Genomic DNA, 22,346 nt, shown 5'->3' with positions numbered 1-22,346 from the left:
TTTTTTAAAGCGTAACCACAGTCATTTCCCATATCTTTCACTTGGTCAGCACTGGTGAAGACAGGGTTTAACTTGGGTAAATCCTCTTCCTGCAGGTGCCCCATTTGTAATATCGCATTTGGAAACACGTAGATGTAAGCAACGTGCGACCCAAGTGTTTTGTTGGTGGATGGAGAGGAAGGAAATCGGAGAGTGAAGGCATAGGACCCCACAATTAGTTGTACTTTGAACAGCTGTTTTGAGGTTGCACACAAGCTTTTTCATCTGATTTGTGTTACTTTTTGAGATTGTGTCTCATTCAGGCAGTAGAAATTCTGGAAAGTCGTTTGCTTGCCCCTTCGTGGCTCTGGTCCATGAATCCCATACAGCACTGTCACAGCTCAGCCTCATGATCACCTAGAACGGGGAGCAGCAGAGCTTTTTCCTGTTAATTGCCAGATAGTAAAGCTTTATGCTCTGTGGGCCACACGGCTCTGTCTTAACTACTGACCTTTGCGGTTGTAGCACGAAGCAGCCATAGACAATGTGTAAGTGAAAGTGGTTGTGATCCAATGCAGTTTTATTTATGGACGTGGAAATTTGGATTTCATATAATTTTCCCATGTCGTGAAACAGTCTTCCTTTGATTGTTTCCAACCAATTGGAAATGCAAAACCCGTTCTTAGCTCGTGCTGGTCATTGTTTACTGACTCCCGATCTGGAGCTGTGTTGTCCGGTTCAGGGGTCACTCACCATGTTGGCTGCTGAACGCTTGAAACGTGGCTGGTCTAAATGGAGATGTGCTCTAAGCATGTAGAATGCCAAATTTTGAAGACGGTATAAAAAAAGAAAGAAAAATAGCTCATTAATAATAATTATTTATATTGATTACATATTGAAATGATAATCTTTTAGATATATGGCTTTAGGTAAAAATACTACAAAAATTAATTTCACCTGCTTCTTTTTCCTTTTTAAATGTGGCTACTAGAAATTTAAAACTACACCATGTGGCTCAGATCTTGTTTCTTTTGGACAGCCCCCATCTAGAGGAATAAATCAGAGGTGGCTGAGGCTTCTATAGGCTGTTTTTATTTCATGCAGAGGCGGTGCTGGGTGGCTGTATGTTGTTGAAGGGGGTATGTAGTGGAGGGGCAATTGATTGCCAACCTGTGATGTTTGAGGAGGGGACATTTTAATTTCCTTGGTCTAAGAAAATTCTACCTCTGAGTGGCCAGGACCTTGGAGGAGGGTCAGAGTCCTGGAGTGGTCTCGGGCCTCAGAGCATCTTGGCACTCCAAGGGTCTTTCGCCTGGAGCTGGAGGTCTGTCCTGTTCTGCTGACTTATTGGTCGTCTTGATTCTTCTCTTGCGTTAATTGAATGGTGAGATGCGCTGTTATGAGATGGATCTATTTCATGGGTCAGTGAAGTTAGAGAAGAGGAATATTTCTATAGATTGGAAGGAAATGAAATTTTTTTTTACTCCAGTGAGGTGCTTTATATTAAATAATATTACTATTTATAAAATATTTCATAGCCTCATTGTATAAAGCCAACCAAAGTAGGGGTTTCTAATTTTAGGGTTACCTTCAGGAACCAGTACCTGTTGCACAAGAAAAGCATCATTACTTTGTAGCCCTATCTTAGTTATTAACTAGAAATCCTAGGACACAACTTCGTAGTAATCCATCGCGTTAGGCTGTCACCACATTTACCTTTGATGGTCTCAAAGGACGTGGATTCTCCGTGACTGCATGTGTGTCACCCTGAAGAAAAAGGAGTCTTAGGGTCTCGGGATGTGCTTTTCGTAACCAAATTGGAAAAAAGTCCTAGGGAAGGGGCTGCTCAGAAGTAGCTATTTACCGAGTGATATGGAAGTATTTTAACAAGCAGTAAGTGCACACTGGTGGGTGACAGGTGAGTGAAAACCCTGGCCTGCTAGCACTCAGATGGCTTTGCATGTGGATACAGTTTAGATTCTACCGGTGGGAGGTTTCACAGGCCCGAGTGTCCATAGCAATTCCCCCGTCCCCATCGCTGTCTAGTTACCAGCCTTGTAGGGTTTCTGATTTTGAGTGGAATGAAGTACTTTTATCTCTGTGTTAATGTGTACTCAGAGCCGAGCGAATCTAAGTGCAAATGGTACCATTTATCAACTCCTTTAGAGCAGTTCTGTTCTCTAGTTTGTTAAGTTGTAAAATGAGAGGTAAGTGGATTGTTTAAAATATCCTTGCTTTTCTTTTCCAGTATTACCGAAATTTGAAGTCACTTTGCAGACACCATTATACTGTTCTTTAAATTCTGTGAGTTTAAATGGTACCGTCACAGCAAAGTAAGTATCATATTGCTTTCTATGACCTTAAACTGTTCCGAAACTGTATGACAAAGAGCTCATTATATACTCCAGAACATTAGCACAATGTGTTGCTTATTAAAATACCCCAATGGGCAGGAAACAAATGTTTATAATAAATAATTAAGCACGGAACATGTCTGCCCAGGTCTCTGCACCCATGTCTCTGCTTCCAGGCTGATCCAGTCCTAAAATATTCCCCACAGGCTAGTGTCTTTCTAAGGCTAGTCAAGGGATTTACCTGATACATGTGCCAGATTGAAGAAAAGCTTTATTTAGTCCTCATTCAGCTGTCTCTAATGGAGGTTGAGACTTGGGGGAGGGCTTTGGTTGCCTTATTGCAATTCACAGATGAGTCAGTGATCCACCTTCATCATCCGTTTCAGCATTTGGACACAGGGGACTTCCAGCCCCGCCCCGTGTAACTGCCGTCTAGTGGCTTTCATGATTTTGATCCAATGGCTCGAGCATCACAGCATTTTGTTTTGCTGAGGCAAAAAGCGTCTTCAGAGTCCCAGACCACTGGCTCTCAAACGTACAGGCTGGGAGTGCCCTCAAGTAATTCCAGGACCGATTTCTTGTAGCATTTTAAATTTTTAAAAAAATATTTTGTCCCTCCCCATCCCCCGGGGTTTGCGAGGACTTGGATGTGGTGACACCTGTGACGCACGTCCCTCCTTGGCCGGGACCTGTCAGTGGGTTGGAGTTGGCCTGGAGTAGGCCTCCTCAGGAGAGCAGCCTGAGGCTGGGTGCTGACTTAATCCTCTAAGGGGACAGGACCTGATGGAGCATCGCGGTGCCCTTTCCCTGCTCAGCTGTCCCTCCTTGGTGTCACTTGCGCCTCTTCCAACCAGAGAATGTCTTGCTGTGGGCCCCAGTAAACCTCAGCACACTCCCCGTGACCTCCGCAGCCCTTATGGAGAGGTGCTTGCCTTTCCTTCCCCAGGATGGGTGTGTCTTGTAGCATTTATTTTTTAAAATCTATTTATTTATTTTTTTTTGTGGTACGCGGGCCTCTCACTGTCGTGGCCTCTCCCGTCGCGGAGCACAGGCTCCGGACGCGCAGGCTCAGCGGCCATGGCACACGGGCCCAGCCGCTCCGTGGCATGTGGGATCCTCCCGGCCCGGGGCACGAACCCGTGTCCCCTGCATCGGCAGGCGGCCTCTCAACCACTGCGCCACCAGGGAAGCCCTGTAGCATTTATTTTTGATGTGTCAATATCTGTACTTTGGTTTGTGAAATGTATTTAGCTTCAGAATTTATTTGTAATAGCTGGTAAACACTGGACCCCATCTCACCACTCATCGCAATATTCCTCTCCTGGTGAGGGTTTGTGGCAGTGGCGGTCGATGGGCAGTGAGTCCACGCACAAAAACGTCTGAGGACTCCTGCTTTAGATTCTTTTGGCAAACAAATCATGTGACACCCATGTGACGTAAAGGCAAAAATGTGTCTACCATTTGTATACCAAGTTAGTTCAGCTTACAATGTGAATTTGAGTTCTGTGGCTGAATTTATGGTTTGGAAAAGACATAAATGCCCGCTTTGTCATAATTATTTTCCTGCCCTTGATCTTAGCTGAAGGTCAAGCATTCTGTCTGCGTTTTATTTTGAGGTCTTTGACTAACGCTTATAAAACTTAGTGACTTCAAATCCGCATAAGCCATCAATGTCCACATGGATTAGGTTGAAAGTGGATACCTTCTTTTTTCTGTTTTTAGTTTTCAGGGGTGTGCCAGGGATTTAGCACAACCAGTTAAAACAGTGGTTCTTAAACTCTGGTAACTCTCTAGGAAATTTATTGTCCATTTTCAGGGGGTGTGGATCCCCTGAAGCAACAACATTGACAGCCTCTTCCCACCAACCCGGCAGTTTCATCCTGATTCTCCTTTGTGGAGCCCCTTTGAGATGCTAATGGCTGAGGATGACATGGCAATTGTGACGGTCCCCAGGCAGTTCTTTAGGGCTCAACAGGTTGTGTTCTCATCATTTTCTTTAGTATGTGTATCAGTCGAGCTATAGCCAGAGAAGTAGAAGCAGCAGGAGGCATATATTAAGAGATTTACTGCAAGGAGTTGGCTTATTTGACTGGGGGGACTAACTAGGGAAATCCAAAATCTGTTAGGCAGGTTGTCAGGAAGGGCAGCTAGAGCTGTCAGGTACGGGCTGACGTTTCTGTTCACAGGCAGAATTTCTTCCTCTTTAGGGAATTCTCAGCTCTGCATTAAGGCTTTTCAACTGATTAGATCAGGCTGATCAGATGATCTAGGATAATCTCCTCTACTTAAAATCAACCGACTATAGACTTTAATCACACCTATGAAATACCTTCACCTTGACACCTAGAGTGTTTGATTAAGTGACTGGGGACGTTAGCCTAGACACATCAGAAAGCCCATCTTAGCGTTTGGTTTGTCTGTTCTAGGTAGTGAGACAATTGTTGCCAATTAAAGTTCTCAGACATGGCTAGTTCTCATAGTACAGGCACACCTTGGAGATTGTGGGTTCAGTCCCAGGCCACCGCCATAAAGAAAATATTGCAGTAAAGAGAGTCACGTGAAGTTTTTTCGGTTTCCCGATGTGTATAGAAGTTATTTTATTCTAGATTGTAGTCTATTAAGTGTGCAATAGTAAGGCCGAATCCGGCCTCTGGGCCCCGACACCGAATTAATTCTCGGAGACAGAGTTATGGGTGAAGTAAAAAAGGATAGCTTTATTCCTTTGCCAGGCAAAGGGGGTCACAGTGGGCCCTCAGAACTGTGTGTCCGAACCCAGGGGCGTTGGTGAGGAGTTTCATAGTCAAGGGGCGGGGTTGCTGAAAAGGACCAGGGGGCATGCAGGGCTTGCCTTCCTTCAATGCAGGGATCATCTGGCATCAGGTGATGATGGACGAACCGTGACCTTCTCTGGAATGAAGCGTGCTTCATCGAGGACTTAACATCTTCCATTTGCTGGGGGTTTGAGTTCTGCAGAAGAGCTCAAAGATACTGTTATGTGTATCCTTTGCTGGGGAACCAGGACCCTGCCCCAAGGCTGCACTACTGTTTCCTGACCGCTCCTCCCTTGTCTCTGCATCCCCTCCCTTCCCTGATTAGCGACTGTTTGAACCTGTCCTTTGGAACTCAGTGAAGGCAACACAGAAAGGCTTTTGTGCCCAGGAATCCCACAGGGTCCTGCTCGGCTTCATTAGCGTTATGTCTAAAAAAACCAATGTACCTACAATGATTAGAAAATACTTTATTCCTAAAAAAGGCTCACCACCATCTGAGCCTTTAGTGAACTGTAATTTTTTTTGCAATAGTAAACTCAAAGATTGCTGATCACAGATCACCACAGCAAATATAATAGTAATGAAAAAACTTGAAATATTGTGAGAATTACCAAAATGGGTTACAGAGACATGAAGTGAGCAAATGCTCTTGGAAAAAGGGCATCAATAGACTTGCTCATTGCAAGATTGCCACAAACCTTCAATTTGTAAAAAACACAGTATCTGTGTGTTTACTGTGCAAAGCACAATAAAACGAGGTCTGCCTGTAGTCCGTTCCGAGTATTTCCTTCCTATTAAATCTTCTTCCTTCAGGTTTCAGTTGCCTAGGGATGATGTCTGCTTTGGGAGCAAAGTAAGGCGGTTCTGTCCCAGGGCCGCGCAGATCTTGTGTGTGAATTCAGATGAGCAGAACCCGACAGGACCGAGGCCCTTTCCCCAGAGGCCTCCTCCACCCCAGCGTTCATGAGTTCTGGGCCTATCAGTGCATTTCAGGAGGGTCTTTTTTTTTTTTGCGGTACGCGGGCCTCTCACCGGTGTGGCCTCTCCCATTGTGGAGCACAGGCTCCGGACGCGCAGGCGCAGCGGCCATGGCTCACGGGCCCAGCCGCTCCGCGGCATGTGGGATCCTCCCGGACCGGGGCACGAACCCGTGTCCCCTGCATCGGCAGGCGGACTCTCAACCACTGCGCCACCAGGGAAGTCCCAGGAGGGTCTTTTTTTATTCAGATTGTGGATATAATTTACAACTTTGCAACAGATTCAGGAAATCTTTTGACTAGCAAGGTCTTTTATCAGTCTCTAAAGATCTGTAGAGACCTATTCTATAAACACCGTGTCCTGGAAAAGATAGAAGTGATGATGGTGAGGGTCTGTCTGTGTCTCTCCTCCCTTCAGGCTGATCCTTCCATTTGGGCCTTGGATTCACTCTTCTGTCGGGAGAATCCCAGGCCCACTTCCCCTCTCACCTGGGTCTTGATTTCTTCCATTTGGTATCTTTAACCTTTTGCTGTTTATCTCTGCATTCAAACGTTTCTGTCATTAAAGGAAACGAGCCCTCCCTGACCTTCATGCCTCCTCCTAGCTGCTGCCCTGTCTCTCACCTCTTTGAAGAGTTGGAGCTGCCTTGAAACACTTCTTCACATCCTGTTCGTTCTTTAGCCCCCTGCGTTCTTCCTTTCTCGCTCACCGTGATATGGAAACTGCTTTCACCACGGCACAAAGACCTCCTTCTTGCCTCGCCTTGTGTGTACTTTCTTAGGCTTTTACAACTTTTTTCTCCCTTTGCAGCATCGGACATTGCTGTCCTCTCCCATTTCCTTTCTGGTTTTTCTCCTTTCCCTTAGTCTGCTCCTTTGAGACTCTTTGCAGACAACTCTCTTCTGATCACATTGTAAACATTCTTGCTCCTTAGAGTTCCATCTTTGGCTCTCTTTTCTCTTTTTACACATTTACTCGGAGTTTTCTTCTCCATGGCCAGGGCTTCTGCTGTTTATAATTTGATGAAACCTAAATCCGTATCGCCAGCCCACATTTCTAGCTTGACAGTCAGATCTCCATGTCTCGCTGCCCACTGGATATCCCACAGATATTTTAATCAGTCGTCTTCCCCAAACCTGGTTCTCTGCATCCCTCTCTTGGGTGGACTGCAGCACCCTCTCTTTAGCTGAAGTCAGCTGTGCTTGTCTGACTCCCTCAATCCCCATAGCCGGTCAACCTCCAGTGCTGTTGGGTCTCTCTCCTTAATATCTCTCAAATAATCCATCTACCTTTCTCCACCGCCACCTCCTTGATTCAGGAATGTCACCTCTTCAGCTACGGTTGCAGTTTCTTAAAACTTTTTCCTGCCTCTATTTTTACCACATCCAATCTTCCCTCTACTTTGGATCCAGACGTCTTGTTGTTTCCTCTTCTTGTTGGCCTTCTCCGCCTTCTCTCTTTCTTCACCTCATCCTAACCGCCCCCCCCACACCCCCTTCTGCCTTCTTCTTTCAGACCATTGCCTCGAGGGTGAAGTTCAAAATTGTTAGTGTATCTTACAGAGTTCTTTTCTAGCTTCATGTCTTTTGAAACACCTCACCCAGCCCCTCATCTACCCTCCCAAAGTCTCCTCCCAGATCTTACCTGTGCTTCCAAGAATGCAGAATGCTTTTTCTGATGAAGAGACCTTTACATAGGCAATTTCAAGGCGTGGCTGCTTGCCCCTAACCCTCTATCCTTATAGCTCTCAAAGCACTAAAAACATGGCTATTCCACCCTTTTGAGGTTGTGTCTGTGTCGTGGTTACTACCGCACCTGGGTGCCTAGCACAGTGCCAGTCATGGAGTGGGCTTCCAAAAAATGCTTATTGAAAGAACAAATGGATAAGCAACGTAACTCTTAAGATTTCAGTTTCAAGCTGTGTGTAGCAAAGCAGAGTCCTCTATACACAATCAAATTAAGGTGTATGGGCAATAGTTTTGGTCTTGTCATGGAATTGGGGGTAAAGAGTAGGACTTGAAATCCAGTTGTTCTTTGGGTGTACTTTGAGAGATGAATTCTGTTGTCTTATCACTTGGATGGTTGTTGTTAAGTTATAGATATGATTTTAAATATTTATTTGTATTAGCTATTATGGTCATCTCTGTGAGTAGATGATAACGATTTTGGTTACTTTTGCTAGTAGCCATCTGTCCCATGAAGGCCTAGTTAATGTGCAGAAGATTACTGGAAATTTCCTGGAGAACAAGTTTAACACGCTCATTCTAGTTTTGAAATCTTTAACTGAGATGAATAAAAATCTGCATTTGTTTATTAGCTTTGATGTGAACGTCTGCTCACTATTCCCACCTCATTAAAATAAATAAAATTCACCACGGCGAATGCAATTTCAACTAACATTTAAAAATATTCAAAAGCTACAGTGTCTCCTGGGCATGCAGTTAATGGGCCAGTCCAGATTTCTAAGAATAAAAGATTTTCATAACCTTTTAAAAATCTTTTGATGGGAAACTGTCACTTCCAATTACGATCAGATTTTCTCTGGAGTCTCCAGAGGCTGGGTAAAGTGGGTATTATGAACTGTTTTTGAGGTATTGTAGTTAAAAGTCTTCTCATTTTGGAGACTTAATATCAAGGATCACCATTTATTAAGCACATTCCTAGCTATGTTTTAGTTTTAGAAATTTGTAGTAAGAGTATGTTTTTAATATAATTCTTTTAAGTTAGGCCTCGTGTATTATTTTTCAGGTATACATATGGGAAGCCAGTGAAAGGAGACCTAACACTTACATTTTTACCTTTATCCTTTTGGGGCGTGAAGAAAAATATTACAAAAACATTTAAGGTAACTTTTGCAGATATCTTATAACTTGTAATGGGGAAAAACTGTAAGTGTACTTTCTCTAGAAATCAGATTTTATACTGAATTAACCAAAAGTTGAGCATAAGAAAATCAAGAGCTTTCTATCATTGAACAAATGAGAATTTACCCTTTTTTAAAAAAATGATTAAAGTAGAAATAGAACCATTGTATCGTTGTGACTTAGTTTGGGTTTTATTTCTAAAATTTGAAGTGCTAAAGTGAAGAATGACATTGAAACATTTTTTAACAAAACAGATAAATGGATCTGCAAACTTCTCTTTTAACGATGAAGAGATGAAAAAGGTAATGGATTTTTCGGATGGCCTTTCTGAACACATGAATCTGTCTTCTCCTGGGCCGGTAGAAATTTTAGCCACAGTGACAGAATCACTTACAGGTTTGTAGACTTTGAAGTGAAGGTAAAGCTATTTCTGTTGCGCTGCTCTGTCATCTCTTATTATAATCGGTACGTTCATTTGAGGGCACTGTTGCCTAAGGATGCTAGTTAATGCTGAGATTGTCATGACTATTAGTCTAACTTGCAGAATGTTTTCGTAATGAAGGGGAACCTTATTTTCTTTGAAAGGATGTACCTCAACCACCTGTGATAGGTATTTATAATTTTTTCCATCTCTATTTTTTTTTTCAAACTGAAAACTACATGGAAGGCCTACCTTTTCAGCTGACTAACCATCCTCCTTTTTTTTTTTTTTAAAATAACATCTTCTGAAATCTCACCTGCTCCTAGACAGTTTTCTCTTTTAATAATAAAATAAAGGTTAATTACTTGGATCTTTCGGTTGCTACTTTTTAATGGCTTTCACCAGTCCCCGAAAGTGCAAAAAGACTATTGTGTCAGTGGCCTGATCTCTGGTGCACATGTCGTTGATTGGGGGACACTAATGGTGCTCAGAAGGGATCCACAGAGGACATGTACGGTCCTCTTTGTGGCCAAGCCAAAGAGCCTTCTGTGTCCTGATATCCTAACCCCTTTGGGAAGTAGCTCAGGTGGAGAGATTTGGTGGATAGAAGCTGTTGGTAATATATTACTTTTACTTTCTAAATGGTGCAATTTCCAAAACAGGTATCTCAAGAAATGCAAGCTCCAATGTATTTTTCAAGCAACACGATTACATCATTGAATTTTTTGATTATGCTACTGTCTTAAAGCCATCTCTCAACTTCACAGCCACTGTAAGTTGGCATATTTATTAATTGTCTAAAGCAGTAAGTTCAGTTTAGTGAAACAGAATGGGAAATAGTACTTTCAATGCTTTTCAAAAAATTTAAGCCCAAGGTAGGTAGATTACTTTTCCCCTTTAGATATATGAGGCACACAGAATTGTTTCCAAATGACCTTTATCTAATTTATTTAAAAAAGTAGTTTCCAAAAAATTTTTCCTCAAAATATATTTAATAAGTAATTCAAGTTAGATTTGAATTGCAACATTGAAGTTTTTATAAATTAATTGAAGGAATTAGATGGTAGTCAAAAAATTTCAATTTCAATTTGATTTTTATAATGACTGATTTTAATCCTAGCAAAGATGTAGCATTAAAAAGTATCAACTAATCTACTCAATTTTTTGAGAGAATACTGAATTAACATTTATTGACTGAGTCAATAAATGGGGCTTACAGACCTAAGAAGGACCCAGTCTCTACCCTGGAGTCACAGTGTTTGTGATGGTGACAAGAAAATATACACATAACTGTAATTCAAGGCAGGATAAATCAGTGTCATGAACACATTCCTGTAGGGATTTAAAACAGGTGTTGGCAAACTTTGTCTGCAAAGGGCTAGATAGTATATATTTTTAGCTTTGAGGGCCATATGGTCTCAGTCACAACTGTGTGACTCTGACGTTGTAGCATGAAAGCGGCCACAGCCCCTTGGTAACCAAGCCAGGGTGGTCACGTTCCAATAAAAACTTCCTTCCAAAGAGACTGGATTTGGCCTCCCTGCCTGTCATAGTCTCTGGCCCCTGCTTTAAAGAAAGGAGGGTCACTTCTTGTTGAATAGATCAAGAGAAGTTTTAGAGTTTCTAGGTTGGTGGCTATGTGGAGATTTGGGGGGGCAGGGATGCGCTCAGAGAGGGTCCTGTCCTGATACCTTGCCCTAAACATCTCTTCCATCTCGCTCAATATCTTTTTACAATAAACCAGTGATCTAGTGAGAAAAAAAAGTTTTAGATAGCTTCTGATTTTAATAATCTTATAATTTAGACAGTTTGAAAAGGTAGTTAAGAAAACCCCCAGGAATCTGCAAATGGTAACTTGCAAATGAATAGAGGGAAACAAAGAGAGTTCCGGGAGGAGGAACTGGCTGTAGGACAGGGATGGGGGTCACTCAGGGATGCTTTATGGAGAAGCAGAAGATTTAGGTTATTTGTTACAAGATCTGCAGCATTTTCAGTGTTGGGAGTGTGGGTGGGGAACGAGATGAGCTGAGACGTCTACACAAGGCGAGAGCTTTGGCTGGCAAGCCAGGGTGCCTTCAGGTGACAGTGACTGGACCGGGGCAGTGACAGCAGAGAGCTTGTGTCCAGGAGAGGTCAGAGAGAAAGCAGGAGGCGAAGCTTGGGGATTGCAGAGGGTCCGCCGTGTCTCACATGCTCTAAGCAGTGAAGATCTTGGGACCTTATGAACGTGGGAGAGGTGTGGCGAAAGCAACGTTCCAGGGGGACTGGTGGGGTCTGTGTGCAGGAGTGGGGCAGCAGCCCGGGCACGAGGCCAGCAGGAGGCTTGCGCTGCTGACTCTGGGTGGAGAGCATGTAAGAGATGTAAGACTTGGTGTGCGTTGGATTTGGAAGGTGAGAAGAGGGAAGGGAAATTCAGAGATGTTAAGTCTGACGGAATTGTGGGATTAGCAAAAATAGGAAAGGCGAGACGGTTTCTCACCTTTAGATGTACTGAATTTGAGATGACAGGGATGTACAAGTAGAAATTTCCTGCAGGGGGTTGGAGGTGTTGAGTATGAGCTCCAGAGCCAGATCAGGATGGCAGCAGGAGTGCTGAGACCTTTGAGGGTAAATGATAATGAGGTTTTGACAAATTCCCACATTTAGGGAGAGGGAAGGGGGATAAAAAAGGACACCGAGAGGATGTAGGAAGAGGGGTATGCAGTGAAAGAGGTGATTGTGGAGCCGTGGACGGCAAAGGAGGCATAACAGCCAGACGGGAGGGGAGGCCGCCCAGAGAGACCACTGAACCTGGAAGTTAGGGGGCTGCCGATGATTTTTGAGAGTTCGGTTTCATGGGAACAGCACAGATGGAAACTGGATTCAACTAAACTTGAATCCTTTGCTTCTCTTGTTTACCTGATTTCAAAATGTTTTCTTTTGACAATTAGGTGAAGGTAACCCGTTCTGATGGCAATCAACTGACTCCTGAAGAAAGAAGAAATAATGTAGTCGTGATGGTGACGCAGAGAAACTATACCGAGTACTGGAACAGATGGGATGGTAGAAATCAGGAAATAGGGGCTGTCCAGATCGTAAATCATACTGTCCCCCCAAATGGAATCTTCAAGATTGAATTCCCAATCCTGGATGATTCCAGCGAGCTACAGTTGAAGGTACCATCTGTTTCCCATCATTATGTTACCTCAGCAACCTTAAAATTGTCATCTTGTGGTAGGCACTCAGCCTGTTGGGAGGTCACTTTGGTACACGGGAAGTGGACACATTTTTATTTTAAAAGAATGGGGGAAAGGGTTAAAAAGTGATTTAATGACAGTAGCTGAGAATTAGACTGAATGCTTCCTTGTAAATTCATTTTGAAGAGCAAAGTAAAATAGTGATCCGAAGATATGACGGAGAAGCCCCCAAACTCCCAGTCTAGGTGATTTTCAGTCATTTGAAATGGTGTTTTGGCAGGAGCTGAGATCAAAGGGGAATATGTTTTTTACATTTACACTCCTTTGCTGGACTGAGACCCCCAACCATTCCCGCTCCCTTTCTCGTGGTCACTCAGCCCTGTCAGTGTGGCCTCTGAGTTTTTCTCTCACCAGTGGTAGACTGAGTGAGCTGATATGATTTCTTGCTTATAGTTGAGTTCTGTATTGTGGGGGAAAGGATTCCTTTTCCATTTCTTTCTTTCTTCTCACAGTGTTTCCTGATAATACACCTTTGTTTTGGAAATAAGTTAGGACCGTCCGTACTTTTTTCCTCTTAGATTATGACGATGAAGACCATTTTACACGTTCACAGCTATCACCTTCTTTATAGTATAAGCTGTAAAATGATGAAGATGCAATGTCTGGGGAATGTATTGTTTCCTGCGTGAAGAAAAGTGAAAGTGAATTTGCCTTTCACTGATTGTCCAGCAGGTAACATCCTTTATCAAGGTGTTTCTAAAGATGAAACTTTATGGTTGCCTTTTCTTTTGTTTTAGGCCTCTTTTCTTGATGCTGTGAGTAGCATGGCTGTTCATGATATGTTTAAGTCTCCTAGTAAAACGTACATCCAGCTAAAAACAAGAGATGAAAATATAAAGGTAATGATTACAATCACTTGTTAATTATAATTGGACTGTCTTGCCACTGATATGTATATATTAATTAAAATATTTTTTTTCTAGGTGGGATCACCTTTTGAGTTGGTGCTTAGTGGCAACAAGCAGTTGAAGGAGTTTAGCTATATGGTAATCTCTTACAGAATCTGAATTTATGATCTATTGTAGAATTGTCTGAAATAATGTCTACCTTAATTTGAAACTGAACTTACTGATTTTTAAAATTCAGCCTCACACTTAAAAGAAACTATTATATTTTAATGTATTGTATGTTATACATGCACAATATGTAATATTTACATACGTTCTTACAGAGTTTTCTTTTTTTTCTTTTATAAATTTATTTATTTTTGGCTGCGTTGGGTCTTCGTTGCTGTGCGTGGGCTTTCTCTAGTTGCAGCGAGCAAGGGCTACACTTCGTTGCGGTGCGTGGGCTTCTCATTGCGGTGGCTTCTCTTGTTGCAGAGCATGGGCTCTAGGTGCGCAGGCTTCAGTAGTTGTGGCACACAGGCTCAGTAGTTGTGGCTCACAGGCTGTAGAGCGCAGGCTCAGTGGTTGTGGCGCACAGGCTTAGTAGCTCCGCAGCATGTGAGATCTTCCCGGACAAGGGCTTGAACCCGTGTCCCCTGGATTGGCAGGCGGATTCTTAACCACTGTGCCACCAGGGAAGTCCCTCTTACAGAGTTTTTTATATCTAAGTTATATATAAATTTACTTTGCAAAATTTTACATTTTTTTCCTTTACCACAATGGATTATTATAGGACATTGAATATAGTTCCCTGTGCTATATATAGTAGGACATTGTTGTTTATCCATCCTATATATGTATAGTTTGCATCTGCTAATCCCAATTCATCCCTCCTCTACCTTCCCCACTGACAACCACAAGTCTGTTCTCTGTGTCTGTGAGTCTGTTTCTGTTTTGTAGATAAGTTCGTGTCGTATTTTAGATTCCACATATAAGTGATATCACATGGTATTTGAATTTCTCTTTCTGACTTACTTCACTTAGTATATTATCATACTAGGTCCATCCATGTTGCTACAAATCAGCCTCACACCTTTTTAAGCTGTCCTTTTTATATTGAAATCAAACTCTTTTTTTCTTTCTTCACCCATATTTGCATTTCCAGTTTAAGATGAATAATGAAATCTTGCATTATGTTTAAAATTTAAAATTCTATGAGATAAGCCACGTATGTTCATTATAGAAAATTATAAAACATAAGGAAAACAAAAACACATAAAAATGCTCCGCATAAATTGTAGTTTTGCTAATCTAGCTCTCTCAGTGGTGCTCTGCAGTCCTTCCACTCAGAAATAGATTCTTGACCATCAGGCTGCTGTTGGCTCAATCACGGTTGCTTTATCTTATTCTTTTCTAATTACCAGCGTGTACTCTCTGTGGTGGTCAGGGAGGTTTACTTTTGTGTGTGTGTGTTCAAAAAGGATTTGAAGTTGCTTTAAGTCAAGAATTTGCATGTATGCTTAAAATTATGATAAACATAGCTGTCATTGAGATTCTCACTAGCTTTAGCATAAAATAAAACTCATGTACTCTTCTTTTCAGGTAGTGTCCAGGGGACAGTTAGTGGCTGTAGGCAAGCAAAATTCAACAACGTTTTCCTTAACACCAGAAAATTCTTGGGCTCCAAAAGCCTGTATCATTGTGTATTATATTGAAGATGATGGGGAAATTATAAATGATGTTCTGAAAGTTCCTGTTCAGCTTGTTTTTAAAAATAAGGTAAGATTTAAGGTAATGATGTTTAAAAGAAAACTTCATATTAGTAAAGTCTGAGAAATGTAATATTTCTTTAGAAAAGTGTCATGAAACCAAATTGGTTAGAAATTTATATTCATTTCTAGAACTGTGGCTAAACCTCTTCATATTTAATTACTGTGTATCTGTTTTCACCTGTGGAATTATTGGACACTGTGCGTCTTCTTTGTAAGTCATGGTTCTTAGCTTTAAGACTTTAATTCAAATCCAAACTCTTTCAGGATTTCCCAAATGGTGGAGTCAATATTGCTCTGGCATGGAATTCCAATGGCAATATATATGTGGTGTTGCTATTTGTGTGGGAGAGAAGTGAGGGTTGTAGGAGGGAGTGAGGCATCTGCACTGATGTGTGGAAGGAGAGCTGGGCTTTGGTTTATCCATTTCATCAGTCTGGAAACTAACCCAGGACAAATTTACAATGAGCTTGGCTGCTTTGCGTGTGGAGATCTCTGTGGAGTTTTGTCTCCACACACAGCAGTGATTTTTATAACCTAAGGTGTGTAGCTTGTGTAGGAAACACTCCTGGCCCCAACTCTGAGAAGTAACCAGATTGCAAGATTGACAGGTGGAGTTCAATTATCTCATACATATTAAAATGAGCCATTGTTCTCACCAAAGGCTGCTGCCGTCTCAGGACCTCTGAAGCAAAATAATCATTATTATTATTACTATTATTTTTAATATTTATTTGGTTGCGCCGGGTCTTAGTTGTGGCAGGTGGGCTCCTTGGTTGCAGCTCCAGGGCTCGTTAGTTGTGACTCACTGGCTTCTTAGTTGCAGCACATGGGCTCTTTAGTTGTGGCATGCAAACTCTTAGTTGCAGCATGCATGTGGGGTCTAGTTCCCTGACCAGGGATCGAACCCGCGCCCCCTGCATTGGGAGCGCAGAGTCTTATCCACTGCACCACCAGGGAAGTCCCCAATAATCATTATTTTAAAGTAGTGATTTGCAGAATACAGTTCTTCTGGTAGCATTTTCCCCCTGAATTTGTTAAAATTTTAAGAAGTAACAGTTGTCATCCATGCCTTTTTTATAGAGAACTGTTAACTCTAACTTTGACTGTCAAAATATAATACAAACTTCTATTTTCTGTCTTATAAAAAGAATTTTTTAAAAGACAGTGCTGTATTCTGTCAGTTTCAGAGCACAATTTTTGACTTCTAGTGACTCCATTAATTCCCTGAGGAAGGTGAATTTTTTTTTTTAACATCTTTATTGGAGTATAATTGCTTTACAATGGTGTGTTAGTTTCTGCTTTATACCAAAGTGAATCAGTTATACATATACATATGTTCCCATATCTCTTCCCTCTTGCGTCTCCCTCCCTCCCACCCTCCCTATCCCACCCCTCCAGGCGGTCACAAAGCACCAAGCTGATCTCCCTGTGCTATGCGGCTGCTTCCCACTATCTACCTTACGTTTGGTAGTGTATATATGTCCATGCCTCTCTCTCACTTTGTCACAGCTCACCCTTCCCCCTCCCCATATCCTCAAGTCCATTCTCTAGTAGGTCTGTGTCTTTATTCCTGTCTTACCCCTAGGTTCTTCATGACATTTTTTTCCTTAAATTCCATATATATATGTTAGCATACAGTATTTGTCTGAGAAAGGTGAATTTTAAAGTAGGAGTAAGGCTTAAACATAGAGGCACACATCTCTGAAAGTGAGAGCAGGTTCTAAAAAAAGTTGCTGTGTAAAGGCTTTGAGGAAGCAGACTGTATAAATCACTTCCAAGAAATTTCTTAGATATGAGAGATAAGAAATTATTTTCAGTTGTGTTTGCAAAGATAAGTCTTCCATTTTTATATGATAATGTTTACCACATTTACTCTGAAAGAAACTGCATATTTGGAAATAAAATATGTTTCAACACAAGAATATTAATGAATCTTCGTTGATGTTCAGTAATGACTGTGGAATAAATGAATGAGATGTGGAAGGGGCAAGAGATGTAGTTTTAGAAATCATCCACACAGAAGTGCAGGTTGGAGCCAGGGGGTCACTGACGTGCAGAAAAAAGAATGAGAAGTGCAAAGTTTGCATATGATGCAAACTGTGAGTTGCCTTAAACAAGGGGTAAGGAAAGGTATTCTTTCTGTTTAACTTGTTTAAGGTATAAGTGGAGAAGAGTAAACTAGATACAATGGCTCAAGAGGCACGTGAAAGAAAGATGGCATCGGACAAGTTAAACAGGCAAGGAAGACTTTGTTCAAGACATTTGCAATAGGGGAGAGAGACTGAACTCAACTCCACTGAAACAAAAGGCAGGAGGGTTTTTAAGCACTGGTGTGAGTTAATGGAAAAGTACTGGAAGACCCTGGGGGAGGGGTTGGTCAGCGTGATTAGGCCATCTGGTTTGGTAACTGGACTTTATAAGTTAGGCTTCTATTCATCTACAGAGACTGGGAGATCAATCAGGGCTCTTTCTTGATGATTACACTTCAAAAGGATGGCTCCCAGGTCTTTGAGAGAGACATTCCGGCTAGTAAAACTGCCTGGAAGCTGGGAGAAGATTTACATCTCAAAGGGACAGAGAAAACATTAACAATTGCAAATTTTTTAAGAAAAGGGAAATTAGGTGCTTAATGTCAGGAAGAAGCCTGTTTCTAAAGTTCAGGCAAGCTGAGGGGGACATGAAGGCCATCTTGATCAGGTGGTACAGTCACTGGGGCGAGGGATTGTTGAAACAGAGCTGGGCAAGATGAACATTCCTAGTAGGAAGAGGCCTTATAACAAAGCCATTGGGTTCAGCCGGGATGAGAGGATGGTTGCTCTTTAAGAAGTACAGGTAGGACTGTGCTTTGCTGAGTGTAATGACAGAGGAAGTTCAGGCAGCCACGGAGGCACAGAGCATGGGGCCTGACTGGTGTTGGTCTGATGGCCTCGTCCTGGGGAAAGACACCCCTGCCCAGCCCAGCCAGTTCTGGGAGTCCCCGGGGCTCTTACTTGCACACACTCACTTCTGAGTCCAGGAGGCCAGTGTGCAGGCACTGGCAATTTCTCTCCTCTTTCCTGTCCCCCCTCTTGGATACTGGCCCTCTTCACGTACGCCAGACAGTGTCTTCACTTCAGCACTGGCTGGCGGCTGTGGGGTGGGAGGCGGAGAAAGGGTAGAGAAGTGAAGGAAAACTCTGATTTGTGCCACAGTGAGAGGTTCCATGACTGGCGGACACTGTGGGGCCGAGGTTTCTTTTCACTCCTTTCCCTGGAGAAGGCTCGTGTATGGTTTTAGAATGGTCCCCGGGCCAAGGCACATGTAGAATCTGCTAGATTTTGTCATTGATCTGCTATTGGTAAGACGTAAGAAATGCTTTGAAAAAGTGTAATGTATCAATCCTGTTTTCTCCCTTTCTTAGATACAGCTGTTTTGGAGCAAAGCCAGCGCTGAACCATCTGAGAGAGTCTCTCTTAGGATCACTGTGACGCAGCCAAACTCAATTGTTGGGGTTGTAGCTGTCGACAAAAGTGTGAATCTGATGAATGTCTCAAACGACATTACAATGGAAAATGTGAGTTTAGCTATTTTTTCATTACAAAAATACACATTAAAAGAGAAAAAAAGTGGGGGCTTGCCTGGTGGCGCAGTGGTTGAGAGTCCGCCTGCCGATGCAGGGGACACAGGTTCGTGCCCCGGTCCAGGAAGATCCCACATGCCGCGGAGTGGCTGGGCCCGTGAGCCATGGCCGCTGAGCCTGCGTGTCCGGAGCCTGTGCTCCGCGACGGGAGAGGCCACAACAGTGAAAGGCTCGCATACCGCAAAAAAAAAAAAAAAAAAAAAGAAACTTTGTGTTACTTCAGGTATCTAAAGGAAATTTCATTAGTTCCTTTTCAAGTATAAGTCAGTAATCAGTAAAGCTTCTGAATGAAAAGGATCTGCATTCCAGTTGTTGATGTTGGAAAGAGGCTATTGTGGTCAAGTGTCTTTGCTGTCTTACATGAGAAATGCCACTTAGAGTCTTCCCTCATTTTCATACTGTATTTTAACTGAAGACTCTTGAGAAAGTACTAGGAGATGGACTTGCACAATTCTGAATGACATTGGAGAGAGCTTTAGGTAATTATGAAGTACTTTCTATTTTGGTTGTACATAGTGGTTATAAATAATTACAGTCCCCATTGAATCAGGAATTTGCAGTATATTGAGGGAGTGGAAAATCATGTTAACCTGCAGAAAACGTACAAACCAAGAAATATATGAACATCTAGTGTTATATAAACTAATCACCTATTCCTTAGTCATTTCATTTTTATTTGTAAGCTCTTTTGTTTTGAATTTCATTTTATTTTTATACAACAGGTCCTTATTAGTTATCTATTTTATACATATTAGTGTATATATGTCAATCCTAATCTCCCAATTCATCCCTCCCTCCCAACCCCCCGCTTTCCCCCCTTGGTGTCCACATGTTTGTTCTCTACATCTGTGTCTCTATTTCTGCCTTGCAAACCGGTTCATCTGTACCATTTTTCTAGATTCCACGTATATGCGTTAATATGTGACATTTGTTTTTCTCCTTTTAACTTAACTCTGTATGACAGTCTCTAGGTCCATCCATGTCTCTACAAATGATCCAATTTTGTTCCTTTTTGTGGCTAATATTCCATTGTATACATGTACCACATCTTCTTTATCCATTCGTCTGTCGATGGGCATTTACGTTGCTTCTATGACCTGGCTATTGTAAATAGTGCTGCAATGAACATTGGGGTGCATGTGTCTTTTTTTTTTAACATCTTTATTGGAGTATAATTTCTTTACAATGTTGTATTAGTTTCTGCTGTATTACAAAGTGAATCAGCTATATGTATACATATGTCCCTATATCTCCTCCCTCTTGCGTCTCCCTCCCAGCATGTGTCTTTTTGAATTACTGTTTTCTCTGGGTATATGCCCAGGAGTGGGATTGCTGGGTCATATGGTAATTCTATTTTCAGTTTATTAGGAACCTCCATACTGTTCTCCATAGTGGCTATATCAATTTACATTCCCACCAACTGTGGGAGGGTTCCCTTTTCTCCACACCCTCTCCAGCATTTGTTGTTTGTAGATTTTCTGATGATGCCCATTCTAACTGGTGTGAGGTGATACCTCATTGTAGTTTTGATTTGCATTCTCTAATGATTAGTGATGTTGAGCAGCTTTTCATGTGCTTCTTGGCCATCTGTATGTCGTCTTCGGAGAATTGTCTATTTAGGTCTTCTGCTCATTTTTTGATTGGGTTGTTTGTTTTTTTAATATGTAGCTACATGAGCTGTTTATATATTTTGGAGATTAATCCTTTGTCCACTGATTCATCTGCAAATATTTTCTCCCATTCTGAGGGTTGTCTTTTCATCTTGTTTATAGTTTCCTTTGCCGTGCAAAATCTTTTAAGTTTCATTAGGTCCCATTTGTTTATTTTATATTTCCGTTACTCTAGGAGGTAGGTCAAAAAAGGTCTTGCTGTGACTTATGTCAAAGAGTGTTCTTCCTATGTTTTCCTCTAAGAGTCTTATAGTGTCTGGTCTTACATTTAGGGCTTTAATCTATTTTGAGTATATTTTTGTGTATGGTGTCAGGGAGTGCTCTAATTTCATGCTTTTACATGTAGCTGTCCAGTTTTCCCAGCACGACTTATTGAAGAGACTGTCTTTTCTCCATTGTATATCCTTACCTCCTTTGTCATAGATTAGTTGACCATAGGTGCGTGGGTTTACCTCTGGACTTTTCTATGCTGTTCCATTGATCTATATTTCCGTTTTTGTGCCAGTACCATATTGCGTTCATTAGTGTAGCTTTATAGTATATTCTGAACTCAGGGAGTCTGATCCATCCAGCTCCATTTTTTTCCCCTCAAGATTGCTTTGGCTATTTGGGGTCTTTTGTGTCTCCATACAAATTTTAAGATTTTTTGTTCTAGTTCTGCAAAAAATGCCATTGGTAATTTGATAGGGATTGCATTGAATCTGTAGATTGCTTTGGGTAGTATAGTCATTTTCACAACATTTATTCTTCCAGTCCAGCAACATGGTGTATCTCTCCATCTGTTTGTGTCATCTTTGATTTCTTTCATCAGTGTCTTATGGTTTTCTGAGTACAGGTCTTTTACCTCCTCAGGTAGGTTTATTTCTAGGTATTTTATTCTTTTTGTTGCAATGGTGAATGGGATTGTTTCCTTAATTTCTCTTTCTGATCTTTCGTTTTTAGTGTATAGGAATGCAAGAGATTTCTGTGCATTAATTTTGTATGCTGCAACTTTACCACATTCATTGATAGGCTCTAGTAGTTTTCTGGTGGCATCTTTAGGATTCTCTATGTATAGTATCATGTCATCTGCAAACAGGGACAGTTTTACTTCTTCTTTTCCAGTTTGGATTCCTTTTATTTCTTTTTCTTCTCTGATTGCCATGGCTAGGACTTCCAAAACTATGTTGAGTAATAGTGGTGAGAGTGGACATCCTTGTCTTGTTCCTGATCTTAGATGAAATGCTTTCAGTTCTTCACCATTGAGAATGATGTTTGCTTTGGGTCTGTCATATATGGGCTTTATTATGTTGAGGTAGCTTCCCTCTTTGCCCACTTCCTGGAGAGTTTTTATCATAAATGGGTGTTGAATTTTGTTAAAAGCTTTTCTGCATCTATTGAGATGATCATATGGTTTTTATTTTTCAATTTGTTAATTGAAATGGTGTATCACATTGATTGATTGGCATATATGGAAGAATCCTTGCATCCCTGGGAAAAATCCCACTTGATCATGATGTATGATCCTTTTAATGTGTTGTTGGATTCTGTTTCCTAGTATTTTGTTGAGGATTTTTGCATCTATATTCATCAGCGATATTGGTCTGTAATTTTCTTTTTTTGTGGTATCTTTGTCTGGTTTAGTATCAAGTTGATGGTGGCCTCGTAGAATGAGTTTGGGAGTGTTCCTTCCTCTGCAATTTTTTTTCTTCTGTTTTTTTCCTCTGCAAGTTTTTGGAAGAGTTTGAGAAAGATGGGTGTTAGCTCTTCTCTAAATGTTTGATAGAATTCACCTGTGAAGCCATCTGGTCCTGGACTTTTGTTTGCTGGAAGATTTTTAATCACAGTGTCAATTTCATTACTTGTGATTGGTCTG

General features: G+C 41.6%; 1 protein-coding gene across 5 annotated transcripts in view; it reads left to right on the top strand.

Moving 5' to 3' along the window:
- Nucleotides 1–22,346, top strand: part of CD109 (CD109 molecule) — a 151,496-nt gene that overhangs the window by 77,200 nt on the left and 51,950 nt on the right. For all 5 annotated transcript variants that reach the window (XM_060030349.1, XM_060030351.1, XM_060030350.1 and 2 more), the window contains 9 exons: nt 2,228–2,312; nt 8,831–8,927; nt 9,201–9,342; nt 10,030–10,139; nt 12,298–12,522; nt 13,341–13,442; nt 13,527–13,589; nt 15,033–15,209; nt 18,603–18,755. In XM_060030349.1, the coding sequence (XP_059886332.1) occupies nt 2,228–2,312; nt 8,831–8,927; nt 9,201–9,342; nt 10,030–10,139; nt 12,298–12,522; nt 13,341–13,442; nt 13,527–13,589; nt 15,033–15,209; nt 18,603–18,755 (1,154 nt within the window). The remainder of the gene's footprint in view (nt 1–2,227; nt 2,313–8,830; nt 8,928–9,200; nt 9,343–10,029; nt 10,140–12,297; nt 12,523–13,340; nt 13,443–13,526; nt 13,590–15,032; nt 15,210–18,602; nt 18,756–22,346) is intronic.

This window comes from Delphinus delphis, chromosome 14 (genome assembly GCF_949987515.2).
Source record: "Delphinus delphis chromosome 14, mDelDel1.2, whole genome shotgun sequence".
Lineage (NCBI taxonomy): Eukaryota > Metazoa > Chordata > Mammalia > Artiodactyla > Delphinidae > Delphinus > Delphinus delphis.
Note: the sequence above shows the minus strand (reverse complement) of the source record. Positions and strands in the feature narration are given on the sequence as shown.